Source organism: Numenius arquata, chromosome 1 (assembly GCF_964106895.1).
Source record: "Numenius arquata chromosome 1, bNumArq3.hap1.1, whole genome shotgun sequence".
Classification (NCBI taxonomy): domain Eukaryota; kingdom Metazoa; phylum Chordata; class Aves; order Charadriiformes; family Scolopacidae; genus Numenius; species Numenius arquata.
In genome coordinates this window covers 9473930-9498176 of record NC_133576.1, presented here as the reverse complement: position 1 = coordinate 9498176, position 24247 = coordinate 9473930, and the positions used below count along the sequence as shown (strand labels likewise).

At 40.1% G+C, this 24247-nt stretch overlaps 1 protein-coding gene across 1 annotated transcript; it reads left to right on the top strand.

Annotated features, from left to right (window-relative positions):
• The first annotated feature begins 2670 nt into the window (after positions 1 to 2670).
• On the top strand, positions 2671 to 24024 carry KEL (Kell metallo-endopeptidase (Kell blood group)). Its single transcript, XM_074153200.1, has 18 exons — positions 2671 to 2824; positions 7059 to 7200; positions 8687 to 8890; positions 9485 to 9609; positions 10543 to 10689; positions 11845 to 11907; positions 12865 to 13053; positions 13451 to 13596; positions 14890 to 15013; positions 15517 to 15627; positions 16708 to 16806; positions 17354 to 17431; positions 17874 to 17977; positions 18926 to 19036; positions 21163 to 21230; positions 21470 to 21627; positions 22479 to 22571; positions 23848 to 24024. The coding sequence occupies exons 1-18, from the start codon at positions 2807 to 2809 to the stop codon at positions 24022 to 24024; spliced, it is 2157 nt and encodes a 718-aa protein (XP_074009301.1). The 5' UTR covers positions 2671 to 2806.
• The last annotated feature ends 223 nt before the right edge of the window (positions 24025 to 24247 follow it).

Below are 24247 nucleotides of genomic sequence, written 5' to 3'. Positions count from 1 at the left end.
AGACAGATATTAATTTTGGAAAATAAAAGTTTTAACAATTTGATTCTCTCCATAACAGTTCAACTTTCCTGCTGAATTATTTAACAGATTCTGTTGCAGCAGAATGCTACTCAGGAGCATACTCTTCCAATGGAAACCAACAGTAGTGTCTGTTAGATCCAGTATATAAAGTTATTATGGTCTGTGATGACTTAGGAGAGGTAACATCACCTCCATACCAGATCTTGCAAGACAGCTTTCTCAGCATTGTAGTACCACTGAGACATGTACTAATTCAAAGACCCATGCTCTTCACTGAGAAAGTGATGTGGATTTCATTTCCTGATGCTCACTTATAATGAGGTTGTCATCCAACTACTTTTCAAAATGGGTCCTAATTAGTTTACAGGGTATGGAAAAAATCATCCATATATACACATTCAAAGTATTTCTAGATAGTGTGTGTGGGACAATTCATATGGTGTGGCAGTATCAATGTAAAGTTTTGTCAACTTATGTGGTAAAATTACATTTAATCAAGAGGAGGTAGAGGACCTGTTTAAAAGATATTGGCTCATGAAACCATGTTAACTCTAACCATATCCTATCGGCATATTTACCAAAAGGCTTTTTGGGTCTTCTCAAGTTTCATTTTAAAACTGTATACTTCAGCCAAGGTTTTTTTACTTGCTTTAATTTAAATCACATTGTGTTTAAAATTATCATAGCCATTTTATAATCAAAAAGGCAATACATTCTTTGCCCAAAGAAATTTTAAGGCCTAGATAGTGTTCATTAGAGAAAACAGAAGTAAAATTAACCTCATTACTTAAAGTTTGGGAGCTGTTAGATGCTATAATTATGAAGATGGAAGAGTTGAGACACATAGATAAGACAATAACTGCATATTGTCATGAACAATTTGTCCAGTCAGTTTACAAAGATATCTCCACTGTGAGATCACTGATAGTTAAACCTAGTCAGGTCACTACATGCATTTGCATACCATTTCTTTGTCTATACTATCAGTGCATTTACTGAAAACTGTGAGACAGTACTAGAAGTGGAGCTTTTGCGAGTAAAGGCATAAAGTAGGGAAGCATGGAAAAGGCTCAACATGGCAGAAACACATGGAAGCCAAAGCTATGTTGAAACAAAGGATAGTAAGGGCTGAATTTTTGTTACGTATTTCCATTTCTCAGTTTGCACAAAGATTTGGGATTCCACTAGCTGTAGATTAATTTAGGCCACAATGAACAAAGCATCTCTATATCTGTTGGACAGTATGGACCACAGTAACGCTCCTCGCAGTGATGCAAGAGTCGTAACTACCAAAAGAGTGTCATTACTTCCACTAAGTCAAATCTCAATCATTTATGCAAGAAGTATTTGCAAACTGGATTCTGTTATTAAGCTGAAGGGAAGTGACCTATTGCAGGGAAAGAAAGGTCAGCAAAGACCTTTTTTTGCAGTATGCAAGGACTTTTTTTATAGTATTTAGAGCTGTTGGGTAAATTTAGAAAAGTATAGCTACCAGTGACCTGAGAGGTAGAAAGAGCTGGGAGTAAGTAACTGTTTTCAGCTATATAATGTCTGTTGTCACAGTATAATCAAAAATGTCAAGAAATTAGGCAAGCACTACAGGAATAGGGAAAACACCAGATTGATGAAGGTGGAAAGAAGATTTGGACTTTAGGAGAGAGACCAAAGATTTGGGAAGCTCTGAACTAAACAGATATCTAATTATCTTTAGACTAGTCAACCAAGACATCATATTCCCCTGAGAGACTAGGAAGGTGGTGAGGTAAACAGTTCTGTCCTGGTATTTATTCTGTTTGGTCAAGTCATTTTGGAAGCTGACACCAAATTGGTCCCCACCAACTCTCTCAGCTCCCACCTGCCACTTGAGAAGGTCCCAACTCCCAATGTCCACTACTCAGTTTTTAATGATGATTACTCTCAGGGAAGTGATCTTGGTTCCCTGTCCTCAAAGCAGAGAAACTTTCCTCATGGATCTTTCCAATATGCATCCTTAAGGAAGCAAAGACACCCAGGCTGGCCATCACCTGAGAAGCAACAAACAACTGTAAATAGAATCAGGAATGAATGATTTCTTTTATGCCTCAGTGCAAAAGAAAAAGAATCAGAAGTGGATTTGTGTTCACCTCTTGAATGGACTTTTGGATGCAGATGAGAGAGAACAGAAAGAAAGTCAGCATGTTGGCTTTTTTTTTTTTTTTTTTTTTTTTTTAGCAGGAGGAGGAGCACTAGGATCCGTAACCCACACTATCTTGCAGTAGACAGAGGCCTCTAGGCCCCAGAGCAGCAGGTTGAAACAGGCTAGCAGCAGTGAGAATATCAGACCAAAACAGGCTTGTTGGGTGTGCAGGATAGTAAGCCTGTTGGAGAGAAAAGAAGCAGAAAACCGTTGAGAAGAGGCTGGGGGGAGGGGGGGGGACATAGAGAATCACATACTCCTGTTCAAAAAGTTTTCAGTGCAGCTCCACGAGACAGGAAGACACATGGGTCACAGAGAGAGGCAGAAGGGAACAAAAATAGTTTTATGACAAGTGGAGCTGTTAGAAAGAGAAGGTGGGTGGAGAGTTGCAGAAATGCATCCATTTCCCTCCCTCCCATTTTCTTTAAAGGCTTTTTTCTCAGAGTTTTTCCTCTCTTTTCTCCTCCCCACAGCAGTCAGCCAAGCTGGGAAGAAGAGATTGTCTCTGAACCTAGGAGCGTGTCTTGGCACAGGAGGCTGATAGTAAACAAGTAAATAGAATTGACAACTGTGGCAACGACAGGAAAAAAAGACTGCTTGGTGACAAGGATGAGGACTCTTCCAGAGGTAAGGAAGTGGATCTATCTTGCAGTTTGCTGAGGTACCTCTCAGAGGTTGCACCCCTCTCTTTCTCTTGCCCTGTCACAGCTACACTGCTTATAGCCCTAGGGAACTGGAGCAGTTGAGTTTTTGACAGTTTGCATCCAGAAGGGGCTTGCCCAAGTCTCAGAATTAATGATGTGGGTTGTTGTGTGAGGATTTAGGAGTTCTTGCCCTTCCTCTTAGTCATCCTAATAGCCATTCTGAGACTGCATTCAGATCTATTTCAAGAACTGATCAATAAGAAGTAGTAGTAGTAATAACATGATTTGCATCTTCTATTGTATCCCCATTTTGTCTAAAAATTATTTTAAGAAGCTACTTATGCAGAAATGTGCCAATTTTTTCCCTACAAATAATTGTGGGTAAACATGCCATAGCTTTCTGAATGTGACATGGTAAGCCTAATTGCTCCCCATGTAGTGTGGTGTCCTTTTCCTGATTTGATATCTTGTATAAATAACTAGTAAAGTGTTAATTGCATATTTACAGATGAATCACACTGAACTGAACTGTTAGCTCAGGGTTACTAACATATATAAAACATTCAAGGACAATAGAGATAAGTAAAGTTTTCTATGTAACTAAATAATATAAAAAAATAAATGTGCATTTTCTGTTGTGTTGAGAGCTGTTCAGTGTTGCAAGAGCTGTGGCTGTAATGCAAATGGTCACTTTATCTTGTTGACATTTTTCTGGTGGAAGAATTTGCAAAAATGTTTGGTTTGTATATTCATTCTCATATTTCTGTGTGATAAGGCTCAAACAACAATCATAATTTTAAATAGTTATTGGCCATGCTTATGCTTCAAACTTTCAGTAGACCAGAACATAATTATGCAAACTTTCTGTTTAGTTTCTCATGTTAGCAGGTACTATATTTTGAACACAGGCTAAAATATTATTTCTCAAATGGCATTTAATGTGTTCAATTTATGTCTTTAAGTGATTTGCTGACAAAAGATAAATTTAAGAAAGTGTTGACATTTTTGTGATTATTGGGACATTAGTCTGAAAACATGTCATCCACATGACTAATGTGATAAACACAGTTTGGGAAACAGCCAAAGTCAGTTATTCATGAATAATCTATAGGCTGAAAAATTATACCCCTAAATTGTCTGTTAAATAGTTATGAAAAATAACTCCAATTCTCCCTGCCTTTGATCTCTATTTTAGTTTATTTTCTTAGAAATTTGGTGCTTCTTTTTCTGCAACAGCACTAAATACTGGGAAAATGCGAGGTGAGGAAGAGTTAGGTAGAGGAACTTCAACCTCCCTGCAGAATTCAGGAATAGCTCACAAACAGAAAGAAGGAATTGTGGAAGGAAAATCAAATTCTTTGGCTGATTTAGTTGCATCAAACCATTCTTCCTTTAGTGATAACAGTACCTGCCAAGATTCTGGTAGCCTAAGTCATGCTCACTTTGAATCGGATGATTCATGTAGTACATAAATTCAAAATTATTCATTTTATAATTGAGGACAATTAGAAGTCAGCTTTGAGTGATTTTACAGGCATTTGATCTCACTTAGCTACAGTGAAACCATTTAAATTTGACCACAAGTTCTCTCAAATCCAGCCCCAGTAACAGAGGCAAGATTAGAAAGACATTCCTTATGGAAGGTGAAGTGTTTGAAGAACACAATGCATAGGCCCAATATAGACCTACCATTAACCAGAAGTTCAGCAGAAATTGCAATGACGGTCTTGAAATGCCAATTTCTTGTTAGTATCTCCATAGCCATGCCATTTAGTACTTGAAAGAGAGAAATAGACGTCCTCTGATAATATGAGACCAAAGTATTGCAAAATTATAAATATTTTATAATAGGAATAGTCTAGTGCAACAGAGAAGTCAGGAACATTGTGAATGTAAATCATTCACTCTCTCCTAAATGGTGAGAGATGAGGGTTTGCATGCTGAAGAACACCTTTTCTTCTCCCTTTTCAGCCAAGCAAATCTTCTTTTGCTCACTTCTCTACCATACTGTTAGGTCGTGATGTTTACTCTCTACTTGAGGAGTGTTTTACTACAAGGGTGTATGAAAGGAATTTGGATTTCCTCCTTTGTATTTCCTACATTGTATGTTGCCAGTGTTATCATGTTCTGTATCTTAGCACCTTTTAATGCCAGGATTCACTTGTATGTACTTGCTCGCCATTTAGTTATACTGTATCCTCCCTAAGGTAGTCAGGAGAATAGGATTTTAAAGGGAGAAAAGCAGTTAGGTATTTAACCCTTGTTAGCAGTTTCCATGAGCCAAGTAAGCTGACAAACGCTTTTGAGAGGCTTCTGGTAATGATTGAATAAAATGCATGTTTGAAAGATATAAAATGATGAGTTTTGGTTTTCTATTTCTTTCTGTGTTTTCTGTTCTGTTAATGTTTTTGTACAGGAATTGTACATAGTATATTAGGCAAGATGATTAACAGCAGACTCTTTCACTTCCTTAGCCTTTCCTCAGGTGAAGGGGTCAGGTACTTAATTCTTGTAGGGTATTGTCTCATTTCTTCTTTTGTTTATTTATTTATTTATTTATTTATTTATTTTTGTAACGATCTGTGTTTTCGGGTTTTGTGGCAAAGATATATACTGAGCATAGGGACAAATGCAGTTTAGCTGCTGCATGTAAGGGAGCAGCAAGGGCAGACAAAGGAAGACAATCTAGAACCTGAGAGTCGTGACAAGGCAGGCGGGAGGTAATGGCTTTACCAGCAAGGGGTGCACCCTCACAGCATGGGAATGAGGGATGTATGACAGGTCGGGCGACAGTAGCCAAGGTCAACCAAGAGTGTAGATTGCCAGGAAAATGCATTGTGGGGATGCAGGTCCAAGGTCAAACCTGCAGAATCAAGTCTGTAGGTTAAGGTCAGGATCCAGATCAATGGGGTACACAGCTGCTACTGCAGCCTAGCTCAGGTGGAGACAACGCATGAGAGCTGCAAAAAGCAGCTCCCAAGTGAAGAAGTGGGCACCTCCAACTGAGGCTGCTTCTAGCTTTTTCTCAAAGAGTTCCAAGGCCTGTCAAGGTTTGTCAAACAGCTTTCAGAGAACCAGGCTTGAGCACAGGGAGCTAAACTTGAGGCTGTGAGGACAGTACAGGCCAGGCCCTGGCACTAGCATGTAAGACTTTCAAAGTAGCTCTTCCATAAGTTTTCACACCTATGATATTTACCCCTTGCTTGCTATACTGTTTTCTCTATCCCTCTTCCTCCCAGTTTTTCCATTATCTTCTGTTTTTTCCCCTTCTGCCTCCTTTTTCTCACTGTATATTGTTATTCAGTTATTCCACTTAATTTTTTCAGTTCTTTCCCTTTGGTTATATTACCAACATCCATTCCTATGTCTGTTCTTTTGTAATCTGCTGTTCTCCAGTCTTATGTACATCAAAGTAGGTAGACAATGGACACACATGGTAAATGTCATTTCATCTAACTTTATCAAGGGAGACATTAAGGGTGTATACTATCATAGCCACCTATCTCCCTTTGCAGTCAATGAAGAAAAAGACAGGTTAACTCCGAAGGATCCTAAGACAGACGTCTAGAACAGAAACTGTACCCATAAGGTTCCTAGACTTCTCCACTGACTAAAAAGACACATGTAGTTTATGAGCACAACTAAATTTGAGTGAGAGAAAACCTGTCTGTATATAAGGTCTTCTCTGTGACTTACAGCTTCCTGCAGTTTTTAGAATAGGGAAAGTTGTCTCCCCACTTCAACTGGACTAGAGGGCTTAGGATGCAGGAGTTATTTCTTGAGGAGAGATCTGAAATTAACGCTCAGGTTGCCAGATTGTAACAGAATAAAGAAGGACCAGTCCTTGCCACCCTGTTGTTAGCTTTATTGGCTCAAAAAGGCTTTGATATCTTCAGGAGGTATATGCAAAATGATTCCATAAACCAGAAGGAACTATGGAGGGACAGGCCTCCTCATGTCAAGCTGGCTTTTCGATGCACAATTCATAACACTGTCCAACAGCTGTAGCTGGAAAAGACAAGGAAACAAAGGAAGTGAGAAAGCCCTCGGGACTGCAGCTACCTAGATGACTTGGATGACTGTTGGTATTCTGGCACTAGTCCTCTGAGTAATTTTATCGTAGATTAGGCAGAAGACAGAGTATATAACCAGTGCTGACTTTAATGTGAAATTTTCTTTCTTCATTTTTTCTGTTTGTCTCATTTTTCTCTCTTCAGACCTGTGAACAGGAGCTGAGAACAGGTGAAAAGAAAGAACGATGCCTTCAGGGGAAAAGCCTACTTCTGTGTACACTTCTTCTCAGTACTCTCCTTGGCTTTACGCTGCTAATCACCTACATCGTGATGACTTGTAGTCTAGGTATAATGTGGAATATCATTTTCCCTGCTTCCTCATCCACCTCATTTGTAAGACCCCTTTCTCTCCTATCCCTTGTGTATTAAGCTTAGCATCTGTTTTAAGAATCAGACGTTCAGAATCTGAAAGAATCATAACACCAGTTGTAAAAAAGGTATGCTGTTCTGCCTCTTCCTTGGGTCATAGTGGGGAGAGATCCCCACACCTGTCCTCCTCCTCTGCCTGCCATTTAATATGCCTGGGCCCACTTTTGAGGGAGAGCATCATTATATTGTCTTGAATGTCATCATCATGTCATGCTCTGTCTGTAGTCACCTCCAGCAAACTGGACTGAATGTGAGATTTGGAGTTCCTCCTCCACCTTTCCACGTCTGACTTAATAAGTCTAGTCCTAGTTTTGGACTAGTGCAAGTAAGTCTAGTCCTAGTTTTGGACACTGCAGACCAGTGCAGTCATTGTGTAGAAAGAAAAGTCATAGTCTCTTGCTAATGGGGGAGCTGTGAGCATAGACCAGAAATATTAGTTTTCCTTTCAAATTTGCTGAACAACTATCTGCAGAATGGTTCATGTAAACGTTTATGCATGTAGAATGCTCAGTACTGAAGGTGGATTTATATTGGTGGATACAGACATTCCCTGCTCCAAAATAAACATTATTGACTCTTCACCTAGCATTTTTCTTTAGACCCTGTTGTGTGTTGGAGACCATTCGCTACAGAGAACAAGGAAAAACCATTAGTTTAGATTTCCACTCTACCTGCCTCCTCCCGTATCAACTGTTTATAGTATGGAAAGTCTGGCTTTGATTTACAAGTGGCTTATTTCAGTAAATAATTGATCTGATCTGATGTTGAAGCAACACAATGAACCAAAACAAGAACATATACCCAGTGATTTGCAGCAGTTTAGATAAAGGGAATTTTAAATCAAAGCAAGATATACTAGAAAGTCTCGGTCCTGTTTTAACAAATGTCATTGCTGAGAAATGTTTCCCATGCTTGAACACCTCCCTCCATATTTTAAACTTATCTCCTTACTTTCTCTTTGCTTCATGTGTTGGCACCATCAGCTGCTTTTTGTTTATCATTTGGCCAAATGTGGCTGATTCAGAGAAAATACACTGAGAAGGCAGAATAATCCTACCTGTGGCTGCCTAGTTAGTATGAACAGAGGACACCACCTGTCCTTTATTTAAAGAATCTCCCTTATAAAGCGCAAAGACCATCTCCCTGTAAAGTGAAAGACAGAACACACCTTGTTCCATATTCAGCAAAAAATGACAAGGAATTCAACACTCTGCATGAAAAGTAGTTTGTACCAAAAATAAATCTTTCAGGGGGAAATGTCCGAGAGATAGCTCCTCTTTTTTTTTTCTTTTTCTTTTTTGTTGTTGTTGTGTTGTTTTGTTTTGTTTTATTTTATTTTATTTGGAGTTTTTCTTACTCTCCACTGTCACTACTCAGTTCTCTCCTATTTACTTCCTGCCCAGGATCCTGTGATGCCGGACTGGGTTTTACACTGTTGGCCAGACTCCTGAATTCTAGGAATGACACTGTAGACCCCTGTGAGGATTTCTACAAATATGTCTGTGGCAGCTGGGAAGGCAAACACTCAAGCCGAACCACAGAAGAATCACTAAATGTATTTGATGTGTTGTTGGAAGAAAACCAGTTGATCCTGAAAAGGCTTTTAGGTAGGGACTGATGATTGGTGTGTTACCTTCAGCATCTTCCTCAGTCAGAACCGAAAATACTAATAACTGAGAGCACAATCATTCCAAACAGAGACTGAGTTCAGTCTCTTCATTCTTCCATCATTACAGGTACACATTTATTCTTGAGCATGCCATACTATAATAGCTGCATTTTAAACATTTTAGTTCCCCTTGCCCAGTGTAACAGATGAAAGTCACACTTTAAAATTCTGACAGCAACTCAAGCCATTTTCCTGTTGCCTTGTAAAAGTAGACCCTTTTTGCTGTGCTTGTCTGAAAGTGCACTCTGATAGTGTCCTGACTCCATGTGGGACTGAAGCCTAGATACTCAGCACCTTCCTCTTGTGCTCTGGTTCCCAGAAACTCTTCCCATGTGAAGAAACTCAGGCAGAGTCATGGCACTAGAATGGCTCTTGCTCTGAGTGACTGTGGAAAGTGTAGATGTATTTACTAAATTGTTCTGAATCAAAGTGCAGTGTAATATTTTCTTACAGCCTTTCTCTGCTCTAACACTGCCAAAAATTTATTTTATTTTACCATTTTTGTAGTTTTTAATATTTTTTTTTTTCTAAGAGGGCCCACAGTTTGGGATAAGAGGCTCAGCTAAGGAGAAAGCAATCCGGTTCTATCGCTCCTGCATGAATACCCAACGGATAGAATCCCAAGGAACTCAACCATTGAAGGACATCCTAAATCAGGTGAATGTTTGTGGTATTTCCTCTCCCTCCAGAAGATAATTCCTGCAGATAAAAGGGAAGTGTGAATTTAGAGTCACATGGTCCCACATGATGTAATTTTGCTAGCATCTGGCCCTAAAATAAGGTCATAGTTCACAGCAGAACTTCTAAGTGACAAATATTCTAGCTTTAAATGCTGTTTCAAGATCTGATTTTCTGACATCAGGTACCTGACTCTTTCCTCATGACCTTACATATTACTTCAGGACTGTACAACAACCAAGACTACAAAAAGGGATCACTCAGAAGCTCAGTTCAATACGATGCAACTTACAGATCAGGGAATATCTTGCAAAATGGGTGAAATTTTTGTGTCTAAGATCTGATGGCCATCCACTACTCCAGGCTTCAAGGGAGCTTGTTTAAAGAGAAAAATGCTTCTCCTTCCATTCTGGGAGGCTCCTCTCAGTACCAGGGAGGGTTGTACATCTCTCTGCTGGCAAAGGACAGTTATGCCCTGTCTCTAAGGAGGTTGCAGAACCTTCCAGCAGAAGGAATAGTGACTGCAGGCCCACCTGTGAATCTGCTTCTCAGAGAGGTGGGACCTCTAATTCCTGATCCCTGGTTATCCTTCTGGATGCTTTGGAAAAATGAGACTTCTTTCCTCTCTGCTTCTTCTGCTTTTTCCCGTACATCTTGTTCTGTTGATAATTATAATTCCTTTTCCCTGTGTCATTTTGCAGTTAGTTGCTTTGCTTAAGTGAAAGTGACAGGTCATTTTCAAACAAACAGGGTATGTAGAAATCTTCATGAGTTTCCTCTGCTGCTATTTACTTTGCTGCTTCTCAGTTGTCATAATGACTGAGCTCATAGGAGTGAAAAAAGATTTTGTAAATACAGATCAAACAAGTGTTTTTTCTCACTTGGTGTCATGCTGTCTCTCTCCCTCTCTAGGTTGGTGGATGGAATATCACGGGTGTAGGGAAAGCAAAAGATTTTAATGAAACTCTTCAGACTCTCATGGGCAGATACAGCACCTTTCCGTTTTTCAGAGTGCTTGTGGGACCTAGCCCTTTTGACCCCAAGGCCAATATTATCCAGGTGAGTAGACTAAAGAAAGAAGATATCAGCAAGCACGGTGAATAAAGAGTCAGTTACACAGCCCATGAGACCCAGGCTTGTCAAGTTAAGCCTATGTTCTTGTCTAAAGAAAGTTTTCCTAAATTTCAGTAAAGTACTTGATTTTATTACATAAAAAGTACTTATTTCTGGAAAATGAGCAGATGAGGAAGAATAAATTGCATAATTTCTCTCATCTCTTCTGCCTGCCAGTGTAGATTGTACTTTGTCATGGAAGGGTCTGGTTCTTCTTATGTTCACGGGTATGACCAGTACAATAATGGACTCTAAGTGCTAAGTGTCTAATACACATAGAGTACTATAAACTTTTCAGCTCACTGTTGTGGTTTAAACCTGGTAGGCAGCTAAGCAGCACACACCTGCTTGTTCACTCCTCCACCCAGTGGGATGGGGAAGAAAATCAGAAGGGTGAAAGTGTGAAAAATCATGGGTTAAAAAAAAGACAGTTTAATAATTAAAAAAAAAAAAAAAGAAGAAAAAAGAAGTGATGCCAAAAAAATCCAATTGCTCACCGCCAACTGACCACTGCCCAGCCAGTTCCCAAGGAATGGCAGCCCTGACCAACCTCCTTCACCCACCACTGTTATTTTTAAGTACGATGTCATGTGGTATGGAATATCCTTTTGGTTTGTTGGGATCAGCTGCCCCAGCTGTGTCCCCTCCCAGTTTCTTGTGCACCCTGAGTCTACTCACTGGCAGCATGATGTGAGGAGCAGAAAAGACCTTGACGCTGTGTAAGCACTGCTCAGCAATAACTAACACCTCACTGTGTTATCAACACTGTTTTCACCGCAAATCCAAAACATAGCCCCATACAAGCTACTATGAAGAAATTTCACTCTATCCCAGCTAAAGTTAGTGCACCACATAGAAATATTTAAGTGTGGCTTACATTTGAATATCAGTCACTGCAGATTTGTAATGAGCTTGTAAATGAGCTGCAGAATATGACAGATCCACAAAAATTACTTAGCAAAATTTTTTGAAAAGTAAAAACAATTTATTAACATTTCAAATTTTTTGACACAGAAACTAACAAAGCCTGTTGAGCGTATCCTCACATTTCCGTTGTTTCTGGAAATAGCGAGATGTTTTTTCTGTACTCCTTTTTTGCAGATTGACCATCCTGAGTTTGAGGTGCCACTTGAGAGTAAATTCAAAGCGAAAAACTATCTTGAGGTAACATATCAAAGGCTGAGGAAAGGTAAAAATAGCTATTTGCTGTAGGGATCTCCTTGAATTGCGTCCTGGTTCAAAGAGGTCTGTTTCCATGGGTTACGGTCAGTGACCTCTGCAAATGTCTATAGAAGGAGTTCTTTACAGAATTCTCTACTTTTCCAGAAAGATCCTTTGTAAAATGTAACCAATTTTTAGATGCCAGGTTTAAAACTTCTAGTGTAGAAACAGAATGTTATAGTTTTAATTTGTATTTGCTAAGTAATATGAACCCGGGCTTCCCTCTTGATTTCGCCTTAAATGAATGTCAAAAGAAAAAGTTCTTGTCCAAAGCAAGCATTTAAAACTTAAAGTATGGAGGATGGGTAGCTAGTATTTTTAAAGTTATTTTAAAATGTTTTAACTTAAGCTGGGGAAAGAAGCTCTTTGACCTTGAGAGTTATTGCAACAAAGTTAATTTCATCACAGGTCTGATATTTTTCTGAACGTTTTAAAAGTTAAGTTGATTTCAGTTTCTCAATCTGACTCTTTCAGAAGAGTCCTCAAAAAAATAAGCCTGTCTACCCATCACAAGCATACCTTTGATACCTCATGAGCATAGATGCAAGAAGCTGGCTTTTTCTCTCTGTCAAAAATACTGCCTCATTATATCACTACATGTCCCTCCTTCGACTCCAGAGATGGCAGGCCTACATCTCTGAAATGATTCCAGTATTTAATGTAATTGTAAGCTGGGACCTTTTGGGAATTCAGTGTTCTTCGCGGAAAGATGATCTGTACTTGGCAACTGTCTTCCACATGAGTAGTTACATAAGGATGTTGCAGTGAAGACAACAGTTTTAGGGATGGAACTGCAGTGGTTTTGAAAGACTGAAGCTTATATGGTCAAGATGGATGGTTGGATGGGGTGACTAATGTTCAGTCATGTTTCTCCCACTGGTCATGTCTTCTGTATTGCAGATTCTCCGTGTGTATCTCTCATATTTGAAGAAACTGGGGGACCTACTTGGAGGGCCAGTGGATGGTTCCCCTGATTTATTTTCCCCTACCTTGTCCTTCATCTCTAAGCTCCAGCAAGTTGCCACCCCGCTGCAGGAAAGACAGCGGAGGGGGATGCTGTTCTTTCGCACTACCATTAGGGAGCTACAGGTATCAATCCCTTAGAACTTGGGCAACACAATTAATTGTGACATTCACATTCTGAAGATCTGGATCCAAAGAGCTATGAGGCATTTGGTTTAGATGCCATTGCCTTGCAGCTTACACTTGGAGTCTGTTGAGCTTTAAATAATCTATTAACTTATGGTCTTTTATTGACAGCAGTTGGACTTTTCAGGCCTACAACTCTTGCCTCTCCCCAGTGCTAATTCAATAAAAAAAGTAAATTTTCCTTTTCTACTATAATCAATACCCACATCATAAATCCAGTTTAACTTGTTGAAAGTATGTCTTAAGAGCATCAGAGAGACTATCCCAGTTTTCTTATTATTTCTTGTCAGTTGATTTAGATTCATAGTTCAGAATGTAAGCTTTGTTTTACTTCTAGGAAAAGGCACCTGCTATTGACTGGCTGTCATGTCTCCAGGCTGTCTTCCATCCTATTCCAATGAACCTCTCTCAGCCAATTGCAGTGCATGACATGGATTATTTAAAAGGCATGTCACAGCTCATCAAAGAATGGCAAACAGAAAGGTAAGAGTCAATATCTATGGTTCTAGCTGTTTGTGTGTCAAGAAAGATTAACTTCAGATACCGTCATTTAAAGAGGTCTGTGCTAGAGGCTGCTGAATCCAGTAGCCTAATAATTGCAAGGTTGCTGTGGCTCTATATTCCCAGGTTTAGCCAGTACTAAGGCTTAGCATATATTCCCAAGAGGCTTGCACATGCATGCACTGTATATGTACATAAGTATATATATTTGTGTGTGTATATATATATATCTGTGTGTGTCATACAGATCAACAGAGATGGAACACGGTGCCTTTACTGTCACCCACCCACCCATAGCACTCATACAAACTTGAACAGCTCAGACAGTCTGATCGTATTCCTCCTGTCGAGCTGATCAGTTTTGGTCTATACTAGTGAAATTTATGTATGTACATGCACAATATGGATCACTCCAATAGCTGGTCTTAGATATTCAGTCTGTCCAGAAGCTGGCCCCAGATCCCCTGGTGTCCACAGCTGCTGGCACCTGGGTATGTGGGCCCCTGAGTCTTGCAGCCCTACTTTTGTTGCTGGTACTCCGATCTCTTTCTGTTACAAACCAACATATATGAGCAGATCTCTCCAGTAGGTGGTCCAAATCACTAGTGTCTCCAATAACCAACTCTCAGACCCCTGCTTTCTCCAACAGCTAGCTTGAACCAAAGTCCCTCCAGTAGTCAACTCTCAGACTCCTTATCTCTCCAATATCTAGTCCCATCTCTCCCACAGAGAGTAAAATGTTAGTTAAGAATAGCATTTAATAAGATAGGACAGATTCTGGTGACCATGTGCAGGGCTCAATCAGACAGATACCCTGTAAGCCACAAGTTTATGCTCAATTATGCTCAAGTTTGTGCTCATTCCCTCTTACAACTTTCCTCTCCATTTTCCCATGTGTGTTCACCCCAATCTACCACGATCCTTCCCATAAACATCCCTTAATAAGTCTCACAGAATCCCACAGACCCCTCAAAATATTCTGTAAGTTTCACCCAGTCCGAAAAATGTTCTTTCTCCCTCTTCCCATAAAGAAACCTGTGCCCCAGCAGGTAATTACCCCTTGAGTTTTGACAGTGTTCTGGGGAGACAGTTTCTTTGGTTGATTCTAGTCAAATCATCCTCCTTTGATAGCCCCAGGTGTAGCCCATTTGTTGCCATTGTTCAGGTTACTAGGGTTCCTCTGCCTCAAATTATTCCTCTGACACTTGCCATGTCTCTGTGTTTATAGTGACTAGCCTTCGATCTTCAGTCTTTTTAAATGTCATTTTCCTACAGGGCCCTTCCTATTTATATGATTCTTTGTCTGGTTGGGAATCTCTCCCCAGCCCTTGACAGTCGATTCCAAGATGCACGCCTGGAGCTATCTGGGATTCTTTATGGAAAAAAGGGATCTAGCATGGTGAGTTAGCCTTTAACCATCTTCAGCCTCCCTAACAGCTGAACACCCTAGGACACGCCTTCTGGGTGTTCCCTTGATGTCTTGTCTGGGTAGAGTGTCTTAGATCTGGGGAGGAAAACAACTCTCACTAGGCCATTAAACGCTTCCTTTTTCTCGAAGAAATGTGGGAGTAGACATGACACACAAAACTAGAGAGCTAAGTGCACTGCATCACGGGGTAGGGAACAAATATATTGATGGTCACCTTTCTTCTATGTTTTGTCTCAGCTAGCATATGAATCTTCATCTTGTGTGACAGTGGAGTAAATCATAAGGAAATCGATGTTTTACTTGGTTAAAGTTTTCTGAGGTAGCTTAAATGGAACTACATTACTTATTCACTGCTGTCATTTTTAGATAGAAGCATATATGCTACTGACTTCACATTTACATATCTTTTTACTGTCTTCCTATCTCTTTGTCCTCCGTCTCATGTATCTCTATTTCTTTCTCTGTTCTTACAGATCCCAGCTGAGCGCTGGAGGAAGTGCTTGACTGATACCAGCTCTTTCTTTGAGCCAGTTCTAGGGCAGATGTTTGTGCAAGAAATTTTCCCTCAGCAGACCAAGAAACTTGTAGGTATTCGTCCTCTTAACCCCCAAGCAGAGCTCAGCTTCATCTCTTTCTTTTTTTGACATGCCAACTTAAGACCACGTCAAGACAGTAAAATCATATGTAGATTTTATACCTCTTTACATTTTCCTCTACTTATGCACTTCCCTTCCTTTTGGGAACGAAAAATGTCAGAACAGGACATTGCTGTCATTGCTAGAATAATGAATGCTAAAATACCAGTTATTGTCTTTCTCTCAACTGTGAGCAGTCATGTGTGCAGCACCAATACCTATGACAGCCCTACAAATGCATGCAATCTCAGTGTGCTTCCTGGAAAGACAGCCAGTCACCAATCATACATACTTAAATAAGATTTTCAATTGCAAAGCCATTAAACCATCATATGACCAGTTGCATGGAAACAAATCAATGCCAAAACATTCTGAGTAGATCTGCAGTAAAAGGAACACGTGCCTGCAGTGTGGAAAAGGTTTCTTTTTTTTTCCCTTTGATAATCAGAGTTCTTTTTTCTTTTGAGGGAAGTTAGTGTAGGCACCAGGTTTGATAAAGAGTTTGCAGTGTATAAATTGGCAAGAGTAAATAACCCCAAGAAAAGTTAATGGAAAAACTAAGACTACATGTAGTAAACCACAAAGCAGAACGAACAAAACATAATTTTGTGAAGGAGACACTCAGATTGCCATAACTTTGGAAACTTTGGAAAGGGAGACACTAGTGTGAAATACTAGTGGATATTGTATTTTCATTTCACTCAAGAAGCGGGGCAATCATTTGGTCCATTCCTTTCATAACAGGGATTGAATGAAAAAGATTTATGTTTTCCTCTTAGTTGCTATGAGAGGCAAGATGAAAAGGTGTGTGGGAGAGAATGGTGAGCCCCGTGAGGAACCACTGGATGCCAAATAACTTGAGCCTAAATCATTGTAATCTCTTAATCATTGTAAATCTCTTTCTTCACTAGAAGAGGAATTTCCCCCCGGTTATTCTGCGGTTGAATTGCTGGAACATGGGAAGATGGTAGCTAAGCCTGAACAATGTTTTTCTGCAGTTCTGACGGTGCTCTCTTTTCTCCATGGCAGGCTGAGCAGATGTTCTCTGAGATCCAAGATGCCCTTTATGGCCAACTGGATCGGTTGGAGTGGATGGACGAACAGACTCGCCAAGAGGCTAAAGTCTTGGTGCGTGCAGAAGGCAGAAGTTACTGAGGCCTTCCTCTCCCTGAAACCTTTGGAGAAGGAATGGAAGGGGCCTGCACCTTCACATATTCCTACCTGCTTCTACAGGCACACAATCTTAAATAGATGTCTTATACACACGGAAAATTGTAGGTGGTTTTATAAGTGCCATCACACGCATACTGATATACATTGATGTGTGGGCATAGAGAGGCTCAGTGTTTATCCATGGATACTCTGAATTAATTGTATTGAGATACAATTCAGTTTTATACACCTAGAGAGGTTAAAAACTATAAAGCTGAATGCCAGAAAACAATTCTATAAAGAAAGAGTATAACAACATTAGGCTTCAGGCAATTGATTTAAGAAAGCAGAGTAGCAAGAGAAGATGTATTGTTGAAACAGAGTAACTGTCATTTTGAAAGGCTGATTCACAGATTTTATTTCAGTTGTTTAGAAATAGAGTTTAAAAAGGACTTCTAGAATGTAAAGCCTCATATTGGTTATTTTTCTTTTTTTTTTCTTTGTTTATTTATTATTATTTTAGGTTTCCAGACTACGAGTGGAGATTGGCTATCCAGCTCACATACTCCAGACTGCTGAAGTGAACCTGGAATACCAGAAAGTGAGCTACATAATGTAAACATGCCTGCCTCATTATTGGCAGTTTACCTGTACCAACTGCTATCTTGTCTGCTGCTAAAAGAGGCTGTGACCTCTGGAGCAATGCAGATCTCTTACTGTTCATTTTCTGAGAACAAATGGGCCCAGCAAACGTTTATCTATTGCTTCTATATTGTTGCCTATGCTGTCTCCTATTTAGAGTGGCTGGCCTGGTAGAGATTTGTTGTGACCTGCTGGTATGTTCTGTTTGGCCTGCAGATAACATTCCTGTCGTATCTTAAGATACGTCTTCAGAACTGGGAGAGAAAAAACCAGAAGTATTCCATTAGTTTGTCTTTTGATGAACCCTTTTTTGACCTGTAGGACTTCTCTCTTTCTCATACTGTCCAATTCATTCCTCAGTCATGCTCTATGACAGCAACATTACCTGTCTCTTTCCTCAGTTGGAGATAAATGAAGACACTTTTTTCCTCAATGTGATGGCTTGCTTGAAAGTACTGAGGGAAAATTCCTACTTGAAAGTCCTTCAGCATCACTCACAGGATAAGTAAGTGCCAGATACTGATGTGAAAAATATGACAGAATCACACACTCGTGGACAACTGAGATTGAAAGGGACCTGTGGAGATCACGTAGCCAACACTACTGCTCAAAGCAGGATCAGCTAGAGTGGGTCACTCAGGACCTGTCCAATTGCATGTGTGTATCGCTCTTTTTCTGGGGAAGGGAGGGAGGAAGGGTAAGTGTGGGGACAGAATTGGACACAGTACTTCCAGATGTGGTTTCACTAGTCCTGAACAGAGGGGCACAATCACCTCCCTTGATCTGCTGGTGACACTTCTCCTAACGCAAGGCAAGATGTCATTGTCCTTCTTTGCTGCAAGGCTGCATTGCTGCATGCTGCTTAAAAAAGCCTTGAATCTAGCAGCCTATCAGGCCTATTCAGCCTGAACTCATGCTACAAAAAAACCCCACCGTTATGGACGGAGGCCAAGACCCCTGAAAAAAAGGACCTTTTTTGCTCATGAACCCTTAGGTAAGGGAGGAAGCTGGTTCTCCTGGACTTAGCAGCAAAAAACCCCAGCAAAACACTGTGATGACATGAATGCTGGCAGAGTCACCTCAAAGGCAGGACATAGAATGCTTCAGAAGGCAGGCATTATTGACAGGCATGCTTGGGACCTTACATTGCCTGAAGAATATTCTGTGCAGGACTTCACAGGAGGTTAGTAATCCTGACTTGCTTGACAGGGAAGTTGTGAAGGTAAATCCCTTAGCATCTATGAAAGTTAAGCTACGAGCTCTGATCATCTGTAAATAAGTGAAGGTTTATTTCAAACACCTTTAACTCTAGATAATGTGAATTTCATCATTTGCTGCTGCTCTATGAACAGTTGTACTGAGCAGACCATTTATGCAAGTCCAGTGGAGGTAAGGAGCAAGGTATGAGATACGGAGTTAATACACTCTCTCATTTCTCTTTTTCTGCTTCTAGCTGGCAGGTGTCCCCCTGGGCAGTGCATTCATACTACTCAATAAGGCACCACATGGTGGTCTTCCCTGCTGGAATGTTCCGCAGTCCTTTTTTCCACATGGAGTTTCCCAGGTATGGAGGGGCTGCAAAGGTGGAAACTGAATGTAGTCCCTTGGCTGCACCATGTTTCCAGGAAGAATCTTAACAGGTCTGTCTTTAACCTCTTTTTCTCACTGCATCCCAGAGAGACGTAAAATGTGGGGAATGGCTTTTTCTAAAGCCAGATGGATACTGCCTTATGAATTCTGGAAGAGTGTGGTCATTGACTCTGCTGGAGCAAAATCAGAATCTAGGTGAAACTAAACTAAGCCAAATACATTACTCCAGAGCAGAGGCAGAAGTCTTATGTAGGTTAACTCCAAAGAAGACCTTTCACTGTTGCTTCTCATTTTCTAAATTCCAAGAATTCCTGAAATATAACCCATAGAAATCCAATCCAGAGAAAATAGGAGCCTCACAGAACGACTTCTTGTCAGAAATCTTTTTCAAATGGATCAAACAGCTCTTCTCTTCCTTTTTTTAATGAAACCTTCTCTAATAAGCAAATACATTTTTAATTCTGAGTCTTCCCCTACAATAATGACAATTCTGTAGGCCACACTCTTATAGTTGGGTTCATTCACATATGGAACAGAACTGTGGAGCAATATTTTCCTGATATTAAAACCACTTAAAACAGTTGATGGTAAAAATGTTATTTGATGTCCTTTTTTGCAGGATGATGGATAGATACTTCTCCTAATCCCATTGTACTCAAAAATAAACTCACACTGTGTCAAGAGGCTGAAGTTTGAAAGAAACATGTCTCAGTTAAAAGTAATTATTTTCTCCATGGTGGTCTTCTACCACTAGTTGTATGACATCTTCTAGTGCTTGCTTAATACTATAATTTCATGAATTCATTATAGTATTAAGAACAGGACACCTCAAAAGAATAATAGAATTTATTTTTTTTCCAGGGGTATAGGCTGCCACAATATTCTGCCTCTCTGAAAAAGTGTCTACACCTTCATATTCCTTTTTTATTCAGTGTTAGTAAGATATATTTTTCTCACTGTGTCCCAGTTGAGTAGACTGATAAGTCAAATTTGATCAGCTTTTGGTGAGTTGGCACAATAGCATTTTCTCAGATGATTCTTCAAAGTTTAAACTTTACTGACAAAAGCCAATACAGATGACTGGAAGGATAATTTTTAAAATAAAAAGTCAGCAAAGCAGTACAATTGTTATAGAATCATAAAATAGTTTGGGTTGGAAGGGTTAAAAGATACCTAGTTCAACCGCCTTGCTATGGACAGGAACATCTTTCAGTAGATCAGGTTGCCTAAACCCCCACCCTTGACCACGTCCAACGATAAGGCATCCACAACTTCTCTGGGCAACAAATATGTTATCAGGTACAGAGCTTCTGATAGAGCAGTTATAAGAGAAGATGAGTTGTTCTGTTCTTGTCACTTCCTACTGAGTTCCAGTGATGTAATAATGATCTACTACAGTAATTTCATGCTTCAGCAGCATTAATCGATGCATGTAAAGAAAGAATGAGCCCATCGTTTCATATTATGGAAATGCATTTTGAGTGTACTTTTACTTGTATGACTATCTGTAAATTCATTGCATAGAATCATATAAATTCTGATTGGAAAGAATGGTTGGAGGTCTCTAGTATAATCTCCTGCTTTTAGCGAAATCACCAATGCTAGACCAGAGTAATTGTGGTCAAACCTTCATGATTTTAATTTGTCTTGCTAGTTTTATGTATTATTTTTCACTAGACAACTGTTGCAAGATTGCTTCTCCAGCCATCCCGCTTTTGTAGGATTACCATTGCAGTTACTTTTTGTGTAGCAGCTCAGCCAGTATTGGGTAAACAAGGGCATATCTCAACAATACATGTCATTAGAGTTACTAAAGGCAGAATCTCATTCACAGGCTCTTCTTTATTATGATGTCTTATTAGCTACAAATACTTTCATGAAGCCCATGGTACAAGTTTAAGCATTGGTAGAGTAATTTTCACTTGTATTTGAATTTTTACAAGAGTGTACCCCATCTGAGAGACATTAAATAGAAAGTGCTTCTGTACGCTCTCAGCAGAATGCTCCTGTGCAGCCCACAGTTGTGCTCAGTGGATATAAAGAATGCTCACCTGCCCTCCTTTTCCTTTCCAAAGCACTCTTTTCGTGTTTACTTTTCAGTGCTGTGAACTTTGGAGCCATCGGGGTCTTCATGGCACATGAACTTCTTCACACGTTCTATGGTTATGGTGGGTACTGGCTGTGGTGTCTTTGTTTACTCTTCTAGGTCTCCACTAGTACTTTCCCTCAGAGGATCTTAAATCCTGGTCCCTATATAAATGCATACATGTGTTATTAAGGCAGATGAAGCTAAGGAAAACCCATTCCAGGCCCTGCTGATTAGTAAGAAGACTCAGTGATTAATGTGAGGAATACAGGTGTACGCCAGAAACACCTTTACCTTCTAGGATCTTTTTTTTCCCCACAGTGCTGCCTGGGGGCTGTCACACATGCAACAGGAGTGCACTACAGAAATCCATAGACTGCTTGGTTGAACACTATGAAAGCTATCACTTTAAGGTCAATGGTACTTTTACGCTGTTGGAGAATACAGCCGACACTGGAGGGCTCACCATCGCTTACCAGGTATCGTAGCCTACTTGCTTCTCAGATCTCATAGTCTCACCACACAACTCAGCTGCCATGTTACAAGATTACTCTCCTGCATTCCTATTCTACCTGCTCCTCCAGTTCCAGATTTCTTGCACACCTTTGCCAGTGCAGCATGAGCCCTACATGTCCTCTGCTATTCCATACACAGGTTCCTCACAAAGCTTTGCTCATAAGCTCACTACTTCCATGTAAAACCACTTCTTCCCTTCACCAGTTCCAGGGCAGGCCTTTCTTTACTTTCCCATTTATGTCATGCATACAAAAGCATGATATTTTTTATATGCTCATGTTATACCTGAGGAACTAAGCTGAGATATGAACCAGAAGTCTGTGTGGTGGTAAAATGACTCCATAATGATGTTTTCAGCAATACTTTGGTCTAGAGAGAATTTTTTATTTCCTCATGCAGTAGTTCAGCAGTTCAACTAATTATTGAATTCAGAGTAATCTGAGATCTCTAAGTCTCAGATGGTACTTGTTATATTCTTGCATGAAGAATGTTGGGAGGTAGAAAGTCTTTCAATTTTTATTCAAATATTTGTGACTTTCTTTGAAAGTAATCTTCATTCTTTCATAGTACAGTCACCACATCTCTTATGATGATGTGTGAGTGGTAGTGTCTGAAATAGGAAAGGAGTTATGTTGTTATTCTCCCACCTTAGAGTTATTAGGGGCATGCCAGCAGCAGGGAGCTTCAGAGTGAGGATACAAATTTACTAATTTATTAGATATATATTAGATTGCTGTATTTCATTGACAGAAGACATGGTTTGGGGACACTACCTGAAGGGGGATTTATTATTATTAATTTTCTCTCTCCACAGGCATATAAGAATTGGCTGAAAAAGCACAAAGAGAAGAATTTACCTAAGATTGGACTTTCACACGACCAGCTTTTCTACCTCAGTTTTGCTAATGTAATTAATTCTAGGCTAGTCATGTGTCTCTCACTCTCCATTGTCTTCCGCATTATTCAGTTTGTCTTTCTCAATATTCAATCACTTTGCCCCCTCTTCACAGAACTGGGAATGACTGATGTTTCTGGGAGATCCAGGATCCTATTTAGAATGCTAAAATTCACCTATAGGGGCCCCTAACATGTTATGGATCTCAAAGCTAACAAAAGGCCTGTCTGCAAATATATCTTTTACAAAGCTCTGAAATCTACCAGATTGAAGTTGTAGCAGACAAGTTGTGTCAGGGAAAGCATGCTTCATTGCTAGTTTCTGAGTACTTTTTTTCTGCCGTGATCAATCTAACTCATGGAAAGTGGAATTTTACTGGAAAAGGCATGTATCTCTCCATCCTTTCCTTCATCTGCCTCTTTGTCATGGTGAACAACGAGATGTCACATCATTCTGAGTGACTTACAGTGAAAAAAAAGAGTTTAGAATGTTATTTAGAGATAAAGAACTAGAAGTATGTGCACATATACTCTGAGATTTCTGTGGGAACCTGGTTTAAGGATTTGTGCAAAGTTGTGCAGCTGTGCATAGTTCCTCATGACAGATCATTGGATTTCTGTGCTCAGAAAAGTCACACCATTGTAAGTCACTGTGGTTGTGCAAAGGGAAAAGTTTTGTGTGTGTATTGGCATTAGGTCAGAGCAGTGTGTAGAAAAGCAGTCCTGAAATCACAGAGTATTGGGGCTTGGTGGCAAGATTTGCATTTCAGAGGCTATCTGGGAGCTACTTCATCATTTGTCAATGAATAGAGACTGAAATCCCGAGTGAAGACTTGGATTCCCAGTTTAACACCCGTAAAATCACATAACCTTCTCCCCAATCTCTTGAGTAGTAATGGGATGTTGTGTAAGTGCTCTCCTTTATTGATGAGCACTTACTGCTTTTGCTTAAGAAGCTGAATCTAGACACTAAGACTACATCTATACCATTAATTTAGATGTGGTCCAAGGTTCCATGAGCCTAGACTCCAAGGTGGTCTAAATTCCCTGTGTTCTGGACTACACAGTATAGAAAAAGAGCAGGTGACTTGTCAGGGAAATTGGGACAGAGAAGTTTAGGAAAAGGGAAAACAGTCAGAAATTTTGGTGGTGAACATTGTTGTGTGTAAGTGTGTTTGCTTGTTTACTCCAGCAGCCTCACTCACGTGATCAGAGACATGAGGAGCATTAAGTCTTGTTCATGTGAGGACTTTCAGCCAAACTGACTTTTCTATTTTGCTTCCTTTCAGGCAATGTGTGGACACCAGGATCCAGAGAAACTACAGTCTTCCCTGAACACAGATCCACACAGTCCTTTGCCACTTCGTGTCTGTGGGCCTGTCAGCAATAGCCAGGACTTTGCCAAGCATTTCCACTGTTCCAGTGGATCCCCAATGAACCCAGACAAAAAGTGCCACATCTGGTAATCTGCATGGAAAAGGAGGAAGAGAGATATGACCCCAGGGAGAGGAAGGCCTGAGCCATGAAAGTATGACCATCTTCCCAGGGTGACATGGTGCTCTTATTCACTCCTCTGCTTTCCTTTTCTTGTTACCCTTTCCTCAGCAGTTGATGGTAGCAAAATTCTTAAACTGAGATCATGAGGGAAGAGGGTCTCCTCCTTCTCTCAGCACTCTGTCCCAGGTGCGA

What these genes read in the sequence shown, in the direction of transcription:
- KEL (XM_074153200.1), top strand. An exon ending in GATCCTGAAAAGGCTTTTAG is followed by an intron (nt 8,891 to 9,484) that starts GTAGGGACTGAT and finishes TTTTTTTCTAAG; the next exon opens with AGGGCCCACAGTTTGGGATA. An exon ending in TCTACCTCAGTTTTGCTAAT is followed by an intron (nt 22,572 to 23,847) that starts GTAATTAATTCT and finishes GCTTCCTTTCAG; the next exon opens with GCAATGTGTGGACACCAGGA.